This window comes from Balearica regulorum, chromosome 2, assembly GCF_011004875.1.
Source record: "Balearica regulorum gibbericeps isolate bBalReg1 chromosome 2, bBalReg1.pri, whole genome shotgun sequence".
Classification (NCBI taxonomy): Eukaryota; Metazoa; Chordata; class Aves; order Gruiformes; family Gruidae; genus Balearica; species Balearica regulorum.
The window spans coordinates 106,218,273-106,241,391 of record NC_046185.1 but is presented as its reverse complement, the minus strand read 5'-3'; the positions used below and the strand labels follow the sequence as shown (position 1 = coordinate 106,241,391).

At 39.3% G+C, this 23,119-nt stretch overlaps 1 protein-coding gene across 6 annotated transcripts in view; it reads right to left on the bottom strand.

Moving 5' to 3' along the window:
- Positions 1–23,119, bottom strand: part of TNS3 (tensin 3) — a 249,691-nt gene that overhangs the window by 48,590 nt on the left and 177,982 nt on the right. For all 6 annotated transcript variants that reach the window (XM_075745266.1, XM_075745267.1, XM_075745269.1 and 3 more), the window contains 3 exons: positions 9,338–9,516; positions 8,878–8,995; positions 8,700–8,783 (listed from right to left, as the gene is read on the bottom strand). In XM_075745266.1, the coding sequence (XP_075601381.1) occupies positions 8,700–8,783; positions 8,878–8,995; positions 9,338–9,516 (381 nt within the window). The remainder of the gene's footprint in view (positions 1–8,699; positions 8,784–8,877; positions 8,996–9,337; positions 9,517–23,119) is intronic.

Genomic DNA, 23,119 nt, shown 5'->3' with positions numbered 1-23,119 from the left:
TGTTTGTTGGATAAAATACCTATGTAGTTAAATATATATAACAAAATGAAGCACCACTTCATCTGTTTACAAAGAAAAATACCAGCGAGCATCTTCCACAACACACAATTGTTTTTGCAAAACGGTAAACAGAGAGAAAGAGAAAGGGAAAGAATACGCAAGTGAGTGGTCACCATATAATCTTGGTGAAATTTACTAACCATGATAGCAAGTATCTCACGCAAAATTTCATTTTTACAGAGAACAGGAATATACTAAAGGTGGTACTCCAAAAGCTCAGTACCTATCACTTGATAAACATAACCACCTCTTAGAATGAATCAAGTAACTCTGAATTTCCTAGTATACTGGGTTTTATTTGCTTTCTGAAATGTCAGAAAAATGGTGGGCTACTTATTTTTCCAAGTTGTTACTGTAACTCATAAGTATATTTAGTACATTTATTAGTAGCATATTTGCATGCTTCAATTGGTAATGCTGACAGTGCACAATGAACAGAGATTATAGAATCATAGAATCATTTTGGTTGGAAAAGACCTGTAAGATCAAGTCCAACGGTTAACCTAACACTGCCAAGTCCACCACTAAACCGTGTCCCTAAGTGCCACATCTACACATCTTTTAAATACTTCCAGGGATGGTGACTCACCACTTCCCTGGGCAGCTTGTTCCAGTGCTTGATAACTCTTTCAGTGAAGAATTTTTTCCTAATATCCAGTCTAAACCTCCCTTGGCGCAACTTCAGGCTGTTTCCTTTCATCCTGTCACTTGTTTTACTTGGGAGAAGAGACTGTCCCCCACCTCACTACAACCTCCTTTCAGGTAGTTGTAGAGAGCGATTAACATGTCTCCTCAGCCTCCTTTTCCATTCTTGCAATACAGCGCAGCCACGTGGGGCACTCAAGGCCACTAACAGCCAGACAGTCTTTGAAGAGCTTGGGATCATCTGCAACACAGGCTTTGAAGACAGAATCAAAATCTTAATACTGTATGGTTGTCAACTGCCAAGATATGCAGTGAAGAGAGTTTCCAGTAGACTGTATTGCCAAGCATGCAGGTGCTCTTTTCTATATTGCTGCTGGTTCCAGGTTTTTCTCAGTTAATAACTCCTTTTGAAAAAAAGGCAGTTGTTTCATCTTAAATTCAGTATTATAAAAAGCGACTCGAGAACAAACAAATAGTAGACAGACTGGATTAAAGTGATGTGCCCCAAATAAGGGCTGAAGTCTACAGGGTGGGTCTTCTTGAAGGAGAATCTATCAGCAGTTATTCGCTTTAATGGTAATGGCTTGGGATTACGGAGCAGTCAGACCTGTTGAGGTCCCATTGATGGAAGACTTATAATGTGTAAGAGACTTCAAAGATGTCCTGCACTAAAAACTTTATTACATATGAATTCCTGTAGGACAGCATTTTTGTCAGAAGATCCACCATTCCTTTAACACAGTTCAACATTTGACTTGAGGACAAAATGAGTGGGTGAGAAACTGGAGAGCCTGTTTCTACATTTAAGGTCCCTGCCACTTGGATACTCATTTCCCTGTGAGAAAAGTTAATTCACATTTGCTATTTTAGGCAGAAGACTCCATGTAACTTTTCAGCAGTATCTTGGTTCAAATGGATAATGCAGATGATGCCAACTGGCCTCTGAAAGAGCTGTTAACTTTCCTTTTTTAGAGGAACATTCTCAGTTCTTGTATTTGCTTATCAATCAGCACTTTCCCCATATTGAATGAAAACTCATCCAGTAAAACCAAGAAAAAAGAACAAAGCAAATACTTTCACGGAAGTTGAAACACACAGTATAAACCAGAAAGTCTTTCCAACTCAGTATGTGATTCATTCTTCAACACAATTTTAACAGGGCAGAGATGGTTTAAAGCTCATTCTGATCTGCGATCACAGTGTTTGTCCGGATGGAAATCCTGCTACAAAAGTGAGGATGGGTGGAAGAGGAGACAGTGACTAGCTTCACTGATCATCTCTTCATTGTAATGGCTGAAGCACCTAACATCTCTTTTTTTCTTTTTTTTTTTTTTAATTCTGAAGGATTATAGAGCAGCTACACATGTAATTACATGCATTGTGCACTAGTTTATGCATTCTACTAGCACCCAAAGTCAACTTATTTACCATGACCATCTGTTGCACATGAATTTGTCTCATGTTCAACATGATGTTCAATGTACAGGTCACACCAAATCCCATCCCTCGCAGAAGTTTAGCTCACAGAGCCGTAAGAACATTTTACCATGAAATATCTTTGTCTTGACATAAGGATCAGATTTAAAGAATTTTTGATTCTGTGATCAGATACAAGCAAAATATATTCGTGTTCCAGAATATTTTATCAAAGTACAGTATCCAAAACCAATGCAAGACAGAGTATACATTAGACAATGAGCTTTCTTATGAAAATTCAGTAACAAGAATTTTGTCAGCTGTAACATAGCAGGTAAAGAAAAACACATTTATATTGTCCCACTGCTTCTTCTATTGCATACTATCTTCCATGAACTTGGCACTCCCTAGCTTTTTATATTCAGGTATGTGCAGTTATATTCCTTACTCCTCTGAATCAATGACATGTTAGAATTTTTAATGAGTGGCTAAAATATGTACAGATTTTGTAAAGTTTTATGTAGAAACACATAACATGGCTATAAGCAAAACCAGTCCCTATTTAGCTAAATGGATGAATCTCTAAATCATTCTATTCTTATCTCTAAGCCAGAGAATAAAGCTTTGGCAAGTTAATCAGTGTGCACTGGAAGAGTACCTCCCATGAAAATCTTAGCCTGGGGGGTGTGTGTGTGTGAAGCTCACTTACAGCTGATTACCAAACAGCTCAGTTGTAGATGCTTAAACTCTTAACTATTTTGGTTACTATCACTCACTAAAAGCAGGCATAGACTACAAGTATTTCAAGTTATATTCAATTTCAGTTTGGTTCTTCTGTTACAACATATTTTCCACCATTCAGATTGATGTGAATTAAATGAAACCATTAATCTATTCAGCACACAAGATGGAACATTATTACCTTTGCTGTGAATTTCGATTATCAGACTGAAATCACTGGTACAATGGTTCTTTCCCCATAGGCCAGACACCGTACCAGATTTCCATGTTTGTAGTTGAAAGATATGTTAAGAACTGTATTATCAGTGGCACAAAGGGAAGGTCTGTGACAATAAAGACTTGAAAATACATGGAGTCATCTCCAAACTTTGAGCAATAAAAAGTTTGTATAGAGGTTAGTTTTACTGAGCCAAATGTGTCAATGAAAGTAATCCAGGGAGGAAAAAGTGTGACACAGACCATAGCACATTATATTGACTTCAGTATTTACAACAGCCAAGAAGTGGCCTCTGAATATTTATGACCATGCTTTACAGCATTCCATGTGCTCTTTCTGGGAGACCTGATTAAGTTCATGTTGGTAGAATCTGAACAGGAAAACTGAGTCCTTTCCTACTTGCTCCTGAAGCCTAGGGAGGCTTCATATGCACTGGTAAATTTTATCATAACTAAGAAACATTAGCTGTTTCATTATAAAAATATTGTGGAGATGAGCACTGTATTTAGCCGCAAGATAAACATGTCAAGGTCAATTGCAGGACAATGAAAAATGTAACACAGACCTTGTCTATCTGCCTTGTAGTAAACAAATTTCTTGTCTCTACTTATACTTTTATTGCTCTTTAATAGCCTTAATGTTTCAAACAAACAAACTCACAAAACCAACAAAAGAAAACAAAACAACCCCCCAAAAAAACCCCAAACCCAAAATCACAACAACAGCAAAAACCAAAATTCACCTTTGTTTCCAGGAGGACAGAGCTTATGATAACCATCCACTGAAGTGGATGCACTGATGTTCTAAGCAAATAAACCCAGATGTATGGAAAAGTTCCATCCCTATCTCTTGCTTTGGATATGTATACTTATATAAAAAGTTAAGAGGAGAAGAGAAAAACAGCTATAAATACTATATGAAACCTTTTCATACTGTGCAGAAAGTTTTTGCACATCATAAACTGGGAATTTCTCCCTCTCACAATAGTATCACTTTTATTCCCTATGCTACTAACCCTCCTGACACACAGAAAACGTTTTCAGTTCAGAAACCTTGACTTTTTTTAATTGAACAATTAAGCAGTACATTTCACTTCCCTTGCAACTCAGTGACTGGAAGAAATTACAATCCTTGAATAACAGTATGGAATTACAACAGTATAAAATTATAATCAGTAATAGAGTTATGCAGTAATGAGGATATCTGTTAGGTTGAAGGCTTTTGCCTTCAAGAGATTTATGAAACACTCACCACTCTCCTGAGTGATGTAACAGAGTACGCCTATGGGCTTAGTCAATGGAGGGAATTTAGGATTACAATGTCACTGTCAGATAAAAACAGAGTCTGTATGAGAAAAAATGGGGAAGTATGCCCGTGTCTGGTCTTTGACATTTTTTAGAAAAGATGCAGCTTGTATGCGTTACAGTACCTAAGCTAAGCTCCATGGTGGGTATGAAAAGGCAAGGCCTTACACATGCTTGTGTAACCAAATGAATAATCATGGTGATGGGAAGGGAACATTCTGAGCAGAACAGTATGGCGATGGTTGGGTGACTGTGTTTCGTTTGTGGTTGATAACCAGTTTGTGGCTGTTAATTATGTCCATTGTATAGCCCCAACCTGGCGTGAACCATAGAATAGATAAAGCATATAGTTGGCAGTGGGTGCAAGTAATATTTTATTTTCTGTCAAAATCATGTCCTTTGACTGAACTTTGTTCATTATAATCTAATTATAACACCAAAACACACCTCCACTCTAAAAGCTACCTCCCTTCAAGGTATGACCACCCCTCACTGGGCATGCTCTTTGAATTTCTCTAAGTATATAGCTTCAAATCAAAGCAAGATAACTTTTTACCAATCACAGTAAGGTAACTATGTGATGTAAATGTAATTTTGTAGTGATGTAAGTGTGATTTTGTAACCTAAGGCTATAAACGTATAAGGGATTAAAGGCTAGGTGTACATGTTAGGAGGAGAGATCCCCCATGCACCCAGCGCTGAATAAACCAATGTTGGCTTTCTAAACTGCATTTCTCTTTGGAAAGTTTTTATTGCCATTTGAGCGGTAACACTTGAAGGCTCTGAGATTCCTCATACCAGCAGCAGTGCTATCATTCCACCACATGCTCTGCTTGAACTATGCAAGTTTACTTAGGCTGTTCAGGAAAGATGGAAAAATAGGACATCGTGTCTTCTCTTTGTTACTACATGGATAAAGTTTTATAGACAATCTTCCCTTGTTCCACAGATCCCTGCCTTCTGCTGCAAGACAGTGCCTGTTTGTGAATGCAGATTTTTGGCAAAGCTCGGTCTATCCTTTGGCCAGGGCTGAAGAAGGGGCAGCTCCTCACATTCAGCCTGTGGGGTGGAGTGGCAGGGGTGGTTAGCCAGAGTTCAGTCCTCTGGCAAAGAGCTTGCTACGGTTTTATTTGTTCCTTCTATATACAAAGGAACTTAAATTAGCTGTATGCTGTCTGAGACAAGAGAGCCTTTATAAGCTTCAAAATGGCCTAACAAACAGCGCTTCTGTTCCTTCACTGATGTGTGGGACTCTCCCGTGGGATACAAAATGGCTATTGTGTTACTCAGAATGCAGACACAGCTCTCTGTCCAGAGCCTGCTTTTTCATGGGGTATTTATAAAACTAGCCAATTTATAGACTGCTCAAGTTTGTCTTAAGAAACAAGGTGTCTTTCAAAAGGTAATTTAGATTTAACTCCGTGGGTGCTGTATTACTTGCAAGCTATGAAAAGTGAGGAAAAGGGCAATGAAACCATGGCAGCAAGCGATCACTGGAGTAGCAGCGCTGACACAAAAGGACCGGATGCCTGAACACAGACTGAGGGATGTTAAACTTGCTCCAGTCTAAGAAAGAACAAGGCTCTGGAAAGGAATCCTGCTCTTTCTAGCTTGCGTGAGCTCGGCATCTTAAAGGGCAGACAGATACCTAACATCACCAGCCTGACTTTCCCTAAGAAAGAGGTTCCACCTTGAAAGAAAATTAATATTTCTAGGGCTAACAAAGCACCATCTTACAGGGGGTTCTGTCAGGTTTCAACTAAGATAATGCCCTTCAATAGTTTAAGATCAGAATTAAACGCATTCAAGAGATAAGGTACATGGTTTACAACAAGAGAAACCTACAAAAGAACAGATAATTTTATAATTTTGTATACATAAAGACTGGATATCATTGTAATTCTTGAACATAGAATACACAAACCCATGTACTGTTCTTTTAAAATGTATACTTTTCTAAAACCACAGTAGTTCTCCCTTGGTAAGTGCTAACCACACTGAAAGCTTTTCTCTACAAGGAAGTGAGGAGGAAAAAGTAATATATCTAGATAATTGGCAGCCAGATGTTACAGCATCCTCACTGCTAACTTGGAATGCACATAAGCAGCAAAGCTGAGATTGCAGAACAAAACAATTTTGAATTCAAGAGTGATCAGAACTGAGACAAAAGGGGCAATATCTTAATGGCAGAAATTAATACTCCAGAGTCCATGATTCCAAAGGCCTCAATTTGCTGAAAATTTCTGGAGAAGTTAGCATGTTTCCCAGCTTCTACCAAAATAAAACCCATGAAAGCATTTAGAAGAGCAGGGCTGCAAAGGAAAGTACTAGAAATTTGGGCTGTTAAGAATTCTTGCAAAATGCATACTGTTAAGAGTCACCTTTGTTGCATATGCACTAGAGCAGTCTCAACCACAGGAACAGCTATTTCTGTTCCCTTCAGATTCTTGGTTTCATTCAACACACGAAACAAAATGCTCTTGCTCAGGCCATGAATTAGGGATTGGTAGCAAAAGTAATGAGAAGACATCTTCTTCACTTCTTGCCAAAATCAGAAGACACAGAAGCAAGTAAATACAGTAAATAGATACTTACTGTAGATGCAGGCAATAAATAAAGTATAATAGTGAAAGGCAATGCAAGAAAAGAAAAAAAATATTTATTGCCTCTGGCAATAGATGTTTCTGTGCACTGGTGCGAAAGGCACCCAACTAACATTTCTTAGAGGTGTTCGCTAATGGTGTATCGCATGTTTTCTAGCTGACCCACCTCATATACCTTTAACCTTAGTGCCAAAGTACATTATGTTTGCAGCTAAAAGCAAAGCCATAGGGAGGCTGAGCATTTAACCTGTAGCATTCAGTACACCTTAAGCATCATTTCTAAAGGAGCATTCAAAGGGAAAATTACCTGCTTTGGTCTAAGCTAGAGTAATTATTTTCAGTGTCCCATTAACTAAGTATCTAAACCCAGAATTTGAAATTAAGCAGGAGAATCACCAATAAAATAAAGAACTACACTAAAAGCCACAAAATTTTCCAGGGCAAGTCCTAACCCTTAGCAACAGCAATGGAAACCATTTAACAACAAAGCATTCAGTAGATTAACTCAACGATTTGCTGAAGCTGCCCTCAGGAGGCTATCTACCACTAATTGTTTAAGAGTTGAGAGAGTAATGGGCAAAGGTCCAGCAACTGAAACATAAAGAGATGTCTTGAACTGGGTAGAAGATTACTTTATTACTAAAGATAATTTTATTCTGTGTTGATGTTATTTGCTTTTGATAATTATTAAATGAGGCAAATTAAACAGGAAGGGGTTTTTTCCAGTTAAAAACACAACATTGGAACTATTATTGCATCAAAATCCACGGTCAAATTTATTGGAAACTCTACTATCAAGATCCTGCCTAAGACGACAGTCATAGCCTAAGCAATAAAACTATACATAACATGAATTATCATCTGAACATCTTCTAGTGCATACAATTTAAATGAATGTCTGTGATTTTTATTCAGGTTTTAAATAATGTTGGCTTCCTTCTATGTCCAGCACTTTCTGATGCAGTCATGTGAAATACTTTTTTTAACTTACTGTTTTAAAAGAATTTTGCACAGAAAAAGTGAAGCTAACAACAGCTTTGCTGCTATTTTTAGCAGCAAAGAATTAAGACCTCAAAGAAGAATCCTTTATTAATAAAATTCATAGATAGATCACATTAAATCTTTAACCATGTAATCATCTACTACAAACTACTCTTCCATGCTTACACATTTACAAACTGTATTGTGGCAAAAAGCCTCCAGAATTTTCATTCCTTTGATAAAGGATCTCCTTGACACAAGCATATCTACTGCCAAGCTCTCTTGTCAACTTCACTTGCCTGGCAAGATGGCATCATGGATATCACATCTCTTTCCTCAGATGGAGGAAAACCTATTAAAAATCACAAGGGTCACAAGTCTCCTGACAGTACTATTCTAATATTATCAAAAATAAGCAGTGAGATCACGGAACATTGAAGCCATGAAAACACATACAGAGAACAAGAGCAGGATAGCCTCAAACATGACACTCCCTGCTGGCAATTAATGGCATTAAATCTTTCTTGGACTATTCTTCATTGTTCACTTTTTTAAAAAAATATTTAAATATTTAAAAAATTATGATTAAAATAGTACTGCTAAATTATATTTCTCCAATTTGCATATGTCTAAATTCACCAGGTGTATGTCCTATTTATAAAGAAATTGTTGTGTTAGTTGCCTTCATATACAATTCAGTTTCAAATTATTTAAGAAGTAGGGGTATCTTACCAGGACTGGTTCTGTACAGTGCAGACGGGCTGCTGACCTTTTGACTGGAGGGAATCCGCTGATGGTATAGTGGAGGCGTTTTCACTAGGACAGAAGGAAAAGTATAATTCCTCTTCAGTAACAGGTAAAATGTTAATAGTGCTATTAAAATAAATAAATGTGACAGACATTTCCTTACCATATGATGTCTCTGGTGACAGAAGAAAAGCTGGTGTGGATGGGACACCCTCATTCCCATTTTTTGTTGGGGAGAAGATTCCCCCATCTATTTCATCTTGGTAACATGCAACAGCTGTCTAAAAAGGGCACAAAAACCCAAAATTACAGTGTGAAAATTCCCACTTAACCCTACAAAATAGTGGGGCATTTTTCATCAGATTACAGAAAGTTTCCTATAATCTGATCCACCTTTCCAACAGACAGATCTTGGAACACTGAAAACATGCATACACACAGAGAGAACATCCTTAAACATTGAATTGCGTTTCTGAGATAACTACAGCCATTTGCGTTTCTTACTGCCACGATGCAACTGCTGAATTGCTTCACACTGATTTTGGACGCTGAATGTGAACATGGGACTCCCTATTGGCAATTTGCTTCAATAAATGTTTCTTGAAAAATTCTTCATTGTTTACCTCCTTGGTCTCCCCAACAGGAATCGGTGATCCTGGATTTATAGCCTGGTCAGTAGCAGGAGGCTTCATCCATCCATACCTGTTATACGATGGCTGCCCAGGGACATCATTGTCATACTGCCCAACACTTAACTTCCTGATCCTTCCCCCTGTTTCATCATCATCTTGCATACCTGTTGCTGAAAACAAATAGGTAAACTGATTCATGAACTAATTTTTTTTTTTTTTTTTTGAGTTAGTGCTGGTAAAACAAACGTCACTATTGTGTGAATCACTTCAGTAATTCTGTTAAGAATGCTCATGAAATAACTGGTTTCATAACTGCTTTACAAAAACGGGGGCGGGGGGGCGGGAAAGCAGCCGTAGTTAGCCTTGCTGACGCAAGTTGGAATGTATTTGCAGTACACCTGGTTCCAGAGGAGTGAAGCGGCACGTTCCTGCTGACGCTCACTGCTGAAGTGAGCCGCCGTGCCAGCGGCAGAGCCTGCCGGCAGGGGCCGCTACGGGCAGCCAAATGGGAAACCGCTCTCGCCATCCCCAACACACGGCTGCAGCTCTCAGCGGCAAAACCACGGCTGCTTCCCAGGACTGCAGCTCCATTTTAGCTAGCGCAGACCTTGGCCCTTATAAACCCAGCTCACTGTGCACCTTTTGTGACACACAGGGCAATCACACTTAATCACAAAAATTAGGTATTAGATACACACAGGAGCTGTAACTTTTTGGAGTCTGAGGAACAGAGCACAAACAAGAGTAAGCTCAGCCAGAAGAACAATCCAGGATATTCAAGGGCATAAAGCAGTATTTGTTTCCAAAGTCAGTAATTAAGAGAGTGTCATTACTGTGTAGTCACAAGACAGTACAAAAATAACCGTATACATAGTAGCTTTTCAGATATTCCTCTGAGAGTTTTAACTGTCTCTATATACAAAAAGATCTTTGAGAATTAGCTATTTCTCTTAAAAGAGCTGAGGATTTCTAAAAGAACTTACTTTCATTCCTTGTTGTCATTTAAACTCTTCCAATAATTTCCAACTGTAAGTATGTGTTGATTAAGCGCGTCTCCTACACACTCTGATCATGGAGCTGTAACAGTAGGAGTCTAGAGCATGCCCTTCATCTAAACCAGCAGGAGGGCTGAACCAGCCACTTTGGTAGAGAAAAGACAATAGTGTACACCTTCCACACACATCCATTCCCTAATCTGAAGCAGCTGACAGAAACCAAGGTGTAAAATCTGGCAGGCAGTGTAAGTGCCTGTATTACAGACATTTCACCTTGATTACATAGCACAATCATACAGCATCAATGCACAAAGAGGTTTCTGTATAGAAGTTTTTATTCAAGATTAAAATATAGATAGGGATTTCAGACTAAAATCCATGGTACTTAAGTGATTCTGCCTTGACATACGTATGTATCAACTTGCTGGCAAGGAGTGACTTATCCTAAAAATATTAATAAATCTCTTTTAAAACTACAGAATTAGACACTTTCAAAAATCCAGCTCTGCTACCATCAAAGCCAGTGTGATAGTAACTACTACTAAAGCCAATAAACAAATAAACCCCCTGCTAGTCATTCCACCAATAGGGTTAAATTTCAGGGTCCAAATTTAGCCAGTTAATTATTTTATCAAGTCAATATAAATATACCTAGCACATCTTGGAAAAGATACAGCTGAAATTCTGGTTTTAACAGTACAACTTTGAAAACTAAAATACTTTGTAAGCACTCATATTTCAAACACTTATTTAACCCTTTTCCCCCTGTCTAGAAACTTTATGTGTGGCCTTTCAGGTGGAAAGCATATCTTCTGAAGACACTGTGAGCAAACTACATGCATCAAACAAGATCTCTGAAGCCAGAAAGGACATGAAATCACAAATATCTTCCAAACCTCTTAAGTGATGCTAAAAAGTCATGAAGATTTCCATTGAAATTGGGGATACTTTGGAATGTAGACAGAGTTCATACTACTCCAGAATATACCAAATTTTTGCATTGGAATTCTTTTTTTTATTTGCAATTTCTGTAAAGAAAAATAAGTGGAAATCACTGTGCAGAATCTCAGCCTTCTAAGAGACCATCTGTAACCAGGCGCTCCCAGTCCCGCTGCTCCTCTGCAGGAGGCAACAGGAGCCAGGAACAGCGCATGAGAGTTTCACTCCATTGTAACCAAGTTACTAAGGTACAGGCAGTTTCTTTCTGAATGTGCCTCTCCTACTTGATATAAACATGTAGACTACTTTATGAGAGAGAATGTCTACCTTTTGGATGGGTCAAAACAGACTTTAAGATTTAGCGCAGATTTTACTTGTTACGCTAATGAGAGAATTTCATCATCAATGATATTCACACATTCATGTCATTAGTATTCATACACTTGTGAAGCTTGTAATTTCCACTAAGTTAACATAGTCTTCAGAAAGCTGCAACCAGGTATCTCAGGGAAACTGGACATTTTCCTTAAATAGGCTGAAGTGCTTTATGTATCAAATTCCCAGCAGATGTTGGACAACATAGGGGAGAAGTTGAGCTAATGGATTGCAAGAGAGCTTAAAGCAAGTAATTTTAATCTAAGTGATGAAAATTAAGTGAAGAAGTCAGCAAAAAATTACTTTTAGTTTATTAGTTTTGCAAATGTACTTTAGAGCTGCCTCACCTAATGTAACAGGTGTTTAGAGTTATTAATTTAAAAGGTGTCTTTTTACAGTGTAAAGTGTCAGGATTCAAGTCGTCTTAGAAGTCACATAATTTGTTTTTGTTCTTGTACTTTAGCTTGAAGTTTTGGCAGAGCTTCATAAGTATCTCCGGAGCGCATATTTATTTCTTTGAAAGCTTTTGGTATACTCTCATTTCTCTCTTTTCTTTTGTGAACTACAAAAATAATTTTGTTTTCCCTGAAGAACAAATAACATTCCAACAGATTGGCATCACAACAGCAACAGGCATTTATCTTGTTAGATGGTTATCACCATGCCAATGCTACAGCTAACAGAAGCATGGCTAGTGGTTAAAGGTTCATCTTTGGTTTCTTTAGCTGCTTAGCTTTCATGGAGTACTATTGAGAGGTATTTATAACTATTAGAAAACAACTCTAAGCTAAAAAACTTGTCTGCAGTGGCATGTCAACAACAGTGGTCTATCTGGTATATTAGCAGTTATCCCAGCTAAACTTCAAAAACTGTTATGTTCACTCTTCATGTGTTACGTTTGTATATACTGACTGCATGAGGCACAGTATTAAAAAGGTCCACGTTTACTTTCAGTTACCACAACTAGTAAGATCATGCTTACATGTTTCCACTTGATTCACAGGGCTTGTGGGCTAGCCTCAAAACCAGCTTTATGTGAGAGTGGGGCAAGCAGAGCGTACATGGTAGGACTCTCTGGGAAGAACCTTTCTGGTGGAGGTGGAAAACCAAGCTGGATTGATAGCCCTTTGGCCCATTATGGAAGTCCTTATAATTTGTAAAACAGAGCTATAATTTTTTTCCAAAACCCAGCATACTCCATTGAAGACCTTCCCCTAACTTCTACCTTATCACAGCCAACTGTGCAAATTACAGTCAAACTTACAACAGGCAATTATAAAACAAAGTTCATAAGAAATATGGAAGTTTCAGCATCTTGACCTTTACCCCTCTATAAGGGGCTCTAAATCACATTATGACTTTGTGCATGAAGAGGTGCAGTCACCTTTAAAGATTTGAATAATACTTCAGGCCACTCAACTGCTCTTCTATTCCTCTGCATTGTTTTTCTTCATATAAGGGGTTTTTTTTTTGCTTTTTAAACAAAAGCAATGTATTATAGAAAAGACTTAAATAAAGCCTATAAATAAACTTATTCAAACTGCTCGGGGGGGAGAGGGGAAGCTCCTGACACATTGAATCACAACAGGATAAAAATGCTTTAGAGTCTCTAGATTCACATGTTATCCTGGTTAGGAATACACATAAGTAAAAACCATATTTAGCAGTTATTTATCCATTGAATAACCTGCAGGCTCCATAATGTACTTCAAATTATTGAAATAATAATAATTTGCTCTCATTTAGCATTAAGGAATCAGAATAGAATACAACAGAATAGAATAATTGCAGTTGGAAGGGATCTACAATGATCATCAGGTCCAAGTGCCTGAGCACTTCAGGGCTGACCAAAAGTTCAAGCACGGCACTAAGGGCGCTGTGCAAACGCCTCTGCAACACTAACTGGCATGGGGCATGGAGCACCCTGCTCGGAAGCCCGTTCCAGGGTTTGGCAACCCCCTTGGGAAAGAAATGGTTCTGCGTGCCACGTCTGACCCTCCCCTGACGGTCGCAGCTCGGAGCCATTCCCCCGCGCCCTGGCCCTGGGTCCCAGGGAGAAGAGAGCAGCACCTCCCTCTGCGCTTCCCCTCCGCAGGAAGCTGGAGAGAGCAGTGAGGTCGCCCTGCAGCCCCCTTCTCTCCAAACTAGACAAGCCCAGAGTCCTCAGCCGCTCCTCAGAGGACATGCCTGACAGCCCCTTCGCCACCTTTGTTGCCCTCCTTGGGATGCATTCAAGGACCTTCACATGCTTCTTACCTTGTGGGTACCCCAGAACTGGACACAGTACTCAAGGTGAAGCTGCACCAATGCTAAATACAGTGTGATAATGACCTTATAGAGCAGTTTTATTTGACAATACTGCCTTCAATCAACTACAGAGCAGTTTAGACAATACCAGATGATATCAAATCACCAACAATTAACTTCAAACTGGAGCCATTAATTGTAAATTTTTCACATTTAAATGTAAGACCAAACACATTTTCATTTAGAGTATCTTTTGGAAATTAACAAAGATCTACATCAGCTTCAATGCTTAATGAAAATGTGGTAGATTGTAAGATTTTATTTGTAATTTTATAACTAAATGGGTGATCAAAGCTTGTATATATATGATGTTTTGTTTTTCTAAATCAAAAGGTGCTATCAAGCTGTGAACCTAATACTATTAACTGAAATTTCACATTGGGCTTAACAAGTTTGAAAAATTCTATTGTATTGACAATCTGGAAAGCAAGAATTGCTGCCATCAAAAGGGAAGAAATTGATTATTCAGTTTTTACAAAATACTAATCTTAAAAGTTCTGTGCTGAAATTGTCCGACAGGTTGCAAAGATGGTGAATTGTTTTGGCATTGAAATATAAATGTAACTTGTAAACTAATTTTAACCACTTCAATCATCAACGCTTGAGTAACAATTAAGATAGTCTTCTCTGGATAGAGCTTAAGTAATGCTAACTATTATTTCACAGATAGCTTCTGACTTAGTTAACTTCATTTATTCCCTAGCAGGATTTTTGGAATTTTGAATTCATTTCAACACTATCCCTTTCACAAGAGACAAAAGGTAACATCTATACATTTAAGAAAATCTAACAAGCAGGTAGACAAGCCACATGTACGTGGTTTAAAAAAACCACATGCAGTTTGAAGAAACAAAAAGAAAACTTACTAGGATGTATGTTTACTCAGTCAACCAACACAACAGATACTGTAATTAAAAAAAAATACCCACAAGAAATAACTGACTCTGCAGACAGACAACTGAGAAATCATTGCTGTCTATAAGCAAGCATGTCACACACAGACAAGCATAGAGAGGAACAGACAAAGCAGATGCACTTCAAGTGAGCTTCTCACCATAGCTTCAATCTGTATGAAAAGTTAGCATGACATAAAAGAGGCTAACAGTTCAACCCACAGATCGATAAAACTCAGGGTTCTCTTGAGAAAAGTGTAGTGAAAACTCCCACAAGGCTGTTTTTCCAGTGCCCCTTTCACAGACCTCAGCATAGTCATGAAGGCTGAAATAAGACCCTGGGGAGAATTACGTTAGCATTGCAGAAATTCCAGATACCGCTGCTTGTACAGCAGTTTAAAAAGATCTGCATTACTCTGAGTACCCATTACTGTGAAACATGGGGGTTCAATCCAACAGGATGCTTAAACATTCATCAAGAAAAAAAAAAAAAAGTCTGTAAGTTAACTTCTAACAGACAAGCCTTCAGGGACTGCCCCACATACTATAAAATGTTACCACAACACTACCCAAATCAAAAGTGATTTGCTTCTCTGGCACCATTTGTCATCTACAAAGTTTATGATTTTTGCAGAAGGCATTTAATGAACAAGCTTTCAAGACAGCCTTATGCTTAAACCAAAGCAAATCTATTTTAAGAATTTACAATCAGCTTTACAATCACTGTTACAAATTTAAAGGAAAAATAGCATCTTCAAAGATAGCAAGACAAAACTCGAGCTAAACATTGTTGTGGTGGAAAAAGGGCAATCCAGTTGAAACAAAACCATGGATTTTTGATGCAAGTGCTAACACACTATTTTGTTATGCTCAAATTTTCAGTTTCACAGCTCTATAGGAACACTGTTTCAAAGGGATTAATCAGAACAAAAGCCAACTGAGCTGTGTCTGTGATATCTTCAGTGCTTTAATCTTTCCAAATGTAGTAGGAAGTGCTATTGCAGCCAGAAAAACATCTCTTTGTTCTTGAAAAAATACCCCATGTTTAGCAATGATTCACAAGCAAACTATTCTTTTTTCCTCCATCTATAATGGGTAGTAGACTAGGAGTCCAAACTCCTTATAACCCATTAGTGTAACAAGCAATGAAAAGGTCTAAACTCTACTCTAAATCCAAGTAGGCCATTAAACCTGTCAGGATACAGCAGCTTCACAGGTCTGGCCGCTTTAGTTTCTTAGCCTTTTCACACTGTGCCAAGCATAGGCAGCAAGGCTGTTGAAAAATCCAAATTGGTACCTCCAAACCCATACAGAGATGTCAAGATGATGCTACACTCAGGCCCATACCCTGAAAGTTACAGGATTGATAAAAATCTGTGGAATCAGTACATGACACAAATTAAATTAAAAATTACTGTGCTGCTAAATGTAACTAAAATTCCATTTTTAACTTTAAAAATTAACTAAAAACTAATTTAACTAAATTTAGTTTTGTTTAAAGAATTGAATTTAGTTCAACCTCCTGTTTTAACTTAAAAACTCTGGGTTTAACTTTAGTTTAGCTAAAAATTCCATTTAAATTTACTGTTAACCACTGCAAAATTAAGTACCAAAATTTTCCTGTGCGATGGAAACTACAACAGATTTTGTAGTGTATTTTTAGCAGATGCAAATAAGGCACATGAGGATTTGGACATGCTTTGTTCTCCTGGCACTTTAAAACCTATTACAGATGGACTGGGTTTGCTCTCCAATAGAATATCACAGAGTGAATGGAAACATCTGGAACAGTTAAATGCTTTTTCAATGCATTTTAAAAATTATTATTTAATGAAGTATGCAAAAAGGATTTCTTCCCCTCTCCTTTGTCTGCAGATACGCTGATTTATGATACCATAATTTGGACCAGCTTCAAAGATTTATTTTCGATAGAGGAAAGATCTCTGAAGATGTTCCAGACACTTGTAATCAGATGTTTAACCACCTCACTTTTATTCATATTGCATGTTGGAATTTTTTTGAGGGAGGGAAGACAGCTTTGTCTAATGTTCAGTTCTTTACTGAACTGATAAACTCCACACAAAATCTAAGACTGTGAACCATGTATCTGTGTTGTCTCTACCACATTTAGATGACCTAAGGATGTTTTAAGATGATATTTTCAAACACAATAACTCACGCATGAAGAAGAATTAGAATTAGCTGAGAGCAACAATATAAGATCAACCTTATGGAAAATACAGTCCCTCTCTTCTTCATGCTGGCCAATTTAGATAGACATGCATCTCTTGGTCACGGCAATGGAAACGGGCTGCTTCCAAATGTTGAATGCATGTGTTCAAGTGCGTTGCCTTAGTTTTATCACATAATTCTTCAACTGCTTCTAACATTTTTCTAAAGATGCAAATTATAACATTTGAAGAATGAAAAGGTGGGCGGGGATGAGACATGGGAGACATTGTAGGTTTTACTAAAAATGGGTAAAAACCTTTCTGTTCTCTTCATTCATTAACAGATTCTTGCTTTTACAGTTTTCTAGGTAGATGCAAAACATTGGTTTAGCTTTCCTTCTCCAACCAGTAAGCATAAGCTTTGTGATAAAAGATGGCTAGTTCAAGGAAATAAGTCTTACAAATGATCTTTAACAGTAAACCAAGTCATGTGTTATCAGGCCTGAAAGAATATACATAAAGGGGGAACATGAGGCTGCAAAGAAAAGCTTACATATGCATCAAAATTTCTTCAGGCTACGAACTTTCCTATTATTTAAAATTAAGAACCACTGCAGAACTTTGTTACTAGTAAATCGCAGCTTCATTTACTACCAGAAACTCATCTCCATGTAAGTCAGCTCACATAAAAGCAAAAACTTAAAAAACCTTAATAAATAGCGCACTGATTCACCTCTATAAGCAATGCATACAGCACTGAAGGAGAAAAGAGGCCATCAGCCACTGTTCTACTTGATTCATAAAGACACATCCTAGCGAAAAATAAAGGATCACTGCTTCTTCCTATTCTCAAACAGGAGCACTTAACCCAAGACATCATTTTGGACAGAACCCAGAACTCTACTACATGGGTAGTCAGTAGTTTGTGCCATGTTAACTGATGTTAAGGATACACATGTATAAAAACCTCTAGGAAGGAGTGTGAAAGGAGAGGTGAATCAGTGCAGAATCAGTGCCTATCGGTGAATCAGTGCAAAAACATACAAGCAAAGAGAGGTAAGAATACACCATAATGTACATGACAGCTGACACACACACGTTTCATTCTTAAGCTCATTCCTTCAGCTTTGCAGGTCACTGGAAACATGCACATGCCTTCTTAAGGCATACATTTTCTGCACGCTCATGCAGAAAACCAGATAACCCCAGTATCCTCTTGTAATTCAACCCTCAAGTTAGGCACACACACAATGCATCACATAATCCCATTCATCTCCAGCACTATTTGCTTCCACTCACTCAGAATACCTCATTCATCTATTTAACCTCACTCAGAGCAATTCAGCCCTGATCTGCCAACTCCCTTCATCACAGGCCAATTCATTCTCTTGATATACTTGTAAAGTCAAGGACTGTTTAAGTCACAGGGTATAGAGCTCCCCCTAAAACCTGACTGTGTAAGACCGACCATTACACATCAATGAACAACTGCTGTTTTGGTTATCCTTTATTCATGGGTATTTCCTCATCCCCATGGCAGCCAGCATTTCTTTGTGCTATCAATTACACCTCCTGTGCTGCAGTAGTTTCAACAGCTAATTAATTGCCTTGGAGAACCTCCTGCTTATCCTAATTCTATGAATCTTCTCCAAGGTAAGATAAACCACATCCAACAGGCTCTGTTACCACAAACTGGCAATGAACAACAACATATTATTGTTATTTTAAGGGATTATTTAGCTTATATTATAAGGTTTCTTTTATTTCTAGTATAGCACATGTTTACAGCCTTTCACTGCAAGGACATTGAGTACTTCAGTTTTACTGCATGTATGTGCATGTGTAGGGGAATGGAATCACATTAAACTGGTGCTTCAGCTGTGCACTGTGGAGAGAAAGCAAATTTAAAGTCTGAAGAGGAACTTTCCATGACATTATACAGTGGGATCGAGTGCACCCTCAGCAAGTTTGCCGATGACACCAAGCTGTGTGGTGTGGTCGACAGGCTGGAGGGAAGGGATGCCATCCAGAGGGACCTTGACAAGCTGGAGAGGTGGGCCAGTGTGAACCGCATGAAGTTCAACAAGGCCAAGTGCAAGGTCCTGCACGTGGGTCGGTGCAATCCCAAGCACGACTATAGGCTGGGCGGGGAATGGATTGAAAGCAGCCCCGAGGAGAAGGACTTGGGGGTATTGATTGATGAGAAGCTCAACATCAGCCGGCAGTGTGCACTTGCAGCCCAGAAAGCCAACCGTGTCCTGGGCTGCATCAAAAGAGGCGTGACCAGCAGGTTGAGGGAGGTGATCCTGCCCCTCTACTCCACTCCTGTGAGACCCCACCTGGAGTACTGTGTCCAGCTCTGGAGGCCCCATTACAGGCGAGACATTGAGCTGTTGGAGCAAGTCCACAGGAGGGCCACAAAGCTGATCAGAGGGCTGGAGCACCCTTCCTATGAGGACAGGCTGAGAGACTTGGGCTTGTTCAGCCTGGAGAAAAGGCGGCTCTGGGGAGATCTAATTGCGGCTTACCAGTATCTGAAGGGGGCCTACACGAAAGATGGTGAGGGACTGTTTATCAGGGAGTGTAGTGACAGGACAAGGGGTAATGGGTTTAAGCTGAAGGAGGGTCGATTTAGATTAGATGTTAGGAAGAAACTTTTCCCTGTGAGGGTGGTGAGGTACTGGAACAAGTTGCCCAGAGAGGCTGTGGAGGCCCCATCCCTGGAAGTGTTCAAGGCCAGGCTGGATGAGGCTTTGGGCAACGTGGTCTAGTGGAGGGTGTCCCTGCCCATAGCAGGGGGGTTGGAACTAGATGTTCTTTAAGGTCCCTTCCAACCCAAACCATTCTATGATTCTATAAGAAAACCTGCAAACCATTAAATTAGCAAGCTAATCCAACAAGTCCCACCACTGCAGAGTTACCAGATCTGATGCAGAGATGAATGGGGTAATGCATGTCCAGGGATCATGGAGGCAGCGTAAGGCCATCTCTCTTGGGAACAGTCTGCTGCGTTTCAATTGCATTAGACACAACGTAAAACTGCACTGTTAATCACAATGAATATACTCAAAGGGTTCAAAGTGCAAGCAAGGGACTCAACACACATCTAAAATTGCTGCTTATCACTTGAGAGCAAGGCACGTGATCGTTACACAAGGGAAACTCCTCAAGACAACACCTACATTAACCATAAGCAAAGGCCTTTAAACTTTAGGGCACTGAAATGCACTCAGCTGCCTAAAGGCCCTGACTAAATTAAAATATCTAAATCCTTGCTATTCCTGCTCTCTGCCTCTTCTACCAGAGATGCCATCCTCTGAATTAGCAGTTGTTGAAAATTATTGTGCTTAAGCTTACACCCCCAGTGCTTAAGCTTACACCACCCCCAGAAATGTAAACTACTAACACCTCCCCACACCCCACCAAATTAGGAGCTTGAAGAAAGGAAAAGCACCCATTCAGTTTTGCTGCCTTTGATGAAGTGAACTATAACCTCTCAACAAGGACCACCACAAACAGATTTCAGCTGAAAATATCCAACACATTTTTATACTAGCACACTGTTTCAAAGAGTCTAGTAAGGCTAGAAGATGCTAACCAACCTAAACAACACTGGCAGCATAAGGCTCTGAAAAATAGAAGGTAAAATGAAGTACTTTAAGGGTTAAACTTCTAAATGAAATTTTCCTAAACATAAATATCCTAAAGTCACTATAAATGCGACTAGAATGAGGCCCATAAATCCTGATGACGTAAGCTGGGACTAGATGCCAACACAAGTCTTGCACCCTATATTCTGGATTCCACACATTTTAGGCTCTCTGCAGTGCTTAAACTCTAGATACAGTTCATTCATTTATTTTGGGCCCTAAAAATGCAAGGGTAAGCCTTTACTTGCCACCTTTCTCCTTCAGTCTCTAATGTCAATGAAAGGCTTTGTGAGAACTTCAACAGAATCTGACTTCAGGACAGTAAAAGTGTGGACTAAGTACTTCCTCCAAGCAAAAATTTAAGAAAATACTTTGTCCTGGTTTCAGCTGAGAGGGTTGATTTTCTTCATAGTAGCTAGTGTGGGGATATGTTTTGGATTTGTGCTGGAGACAGCGTTGATAATAGAGAGATGTTTTTGTTCTATGGACTTATTGTTGAGCAGTGCTTACACAGGGCCAAGGCCTTTTCTGCTTCTTGCACTGCCCTGCCAGCAGGATGGCTGGGGGTGCACAAGGAGTTGGGACAGGAGTGTCAGACAGGACAGGTGACCCAAACTGACCAAAGGGATATTCCATACCATGTGATGTCATGCTCAGTTTATAAGGAGCTTGGGGGAAGAGGGAGAGGGGGGGAGTGGCGTTTGGAGTGATGGCGTTTGTCTTCCCAAGTAACCGTTACGCGTGACAGAGCCCTGCTTTCCTGGAGATGGCTGAACACCTGCTGCTCATGGGAAGTGGTGAATGAATTCCTTGCTTTGCTTTGCTTGTGCGTGCGGCTTTTGCTTTATCTATTAAACTGTCTTTATCTCAACCCACGAGTTTTCTCACTTTAACTTTTCCAATTCTCTCCCCCATCCTGATGGGGGGGAGTGAGCGAGCAGCTGCGTGGTGCTCAGCTGCCGGCTGGGGTAAAACCACGACATACTTAAAGGCTCAAATACCAATTGATTCACTCCCCAACTATCCCTTAAATAATTAGCCTTTCTGCCAGACAAAGTACGCCTAGTATGCTGAAATAAAACATCACGCTCACGATTTGGTAGAGTGCAGAACTATCCAGAAAACACTGGATAGCACTCCTCTAAGTTCTTGCTTTAATGAAAGTGTGTTGGGGATCTCATTAATGTCTATAAATACTTGAAGGGAGTCTGCAAAAAGAGGGAGGCAGGGTCTCTTCCACGGTGCCCAGTGACAGGACCAGAAGCAAGGGGCACAAACTGAAACACAGGAGGTTCCCTCTGAACATCAGAAAACAACCTTTTTTGCTGCAAGGGTGACTGAGCACTGGCACAGGTTGCCCAGGGAGGTGGTTGTAGATAGGAGATAGTCAAAAGCTATCTGGACATGGTCCTGGGCAACTGGCGCTAGCTGGCCCTGCCTAAGCAGGGAGGCTGGATCAGATGATCTTCAGGGGTCCTTTCCAACCTCGACCACTCTGATTCTGTGATTTCAGTAGGAATGTGGGTGTTGCTTTGGAGCAGAGATAGAGAGTATGCAGAAAAAATTAAATGTCAGAAACAGAGTTGCTGTTGATAGCAGTTAGCACTTACGTACGACTTTCAGCATACAAACTGTGCTCGCCACCTCACTTTCAGAGACATATACTCTAATTAAATCCATCAAAGAGGTTTTCTATTGACCTAAATTAGAAGTGGATTAGGAATCAGTATGCATAAGGTTATGCTTGAAGCTCTGTATGGTGTAAACAACAGGTTTGAAAAACAAATGGAAAAACCATTCACCCTCCTTCTCCCTTGATCAGACTGACAAAGGAGAGAGAGATGCCTTGCCAAAAGCAAGGGATGACAAAAAGTGAAGGAGCTTCCTGACTCCTAAACTCCTTCATCTTTAAAACTATGCTCTGTTGCCCCCTCCAAAAAATTACCCAGTATTCTAAATGCCAACTGTATATTAATATTTAATTCCAAATTCATCACTATCTTTAAAACAAATCCTCTTCCAGAACATGCCCAAAGGACTTCTATTCTCCTCAGTCTTTATTAGAGCAGAAAGTTTACCTGCTTTACCTTTACCTGACTTTACAAATGGAAGGGAATAGACACTAATGCCTACTTCCTTTGGGAGACAATAAGAATCTATGAGAAAAATTCAAACATCTCTTTTCAGATTCCTATCTTTAAACACAGAATTGTAAAAGGTGGCTTATTCTAAATTAACCTTTTATCCCCTTCACCAGCTTTACTGTATACCAAAGAGAAGAGTTCTCTCCTGCTGGAAAAACCTCATTTTCAATTTGTCCATCAGCTAACCATTTGGAAAGATTCAAGAGAATTACAAACTAATTAATTTAATCCTGTAAGAGCCACAAAACATATACCTTGTATTGAAAACAAACAGTGAAGCAGCTCACATATATTCATCA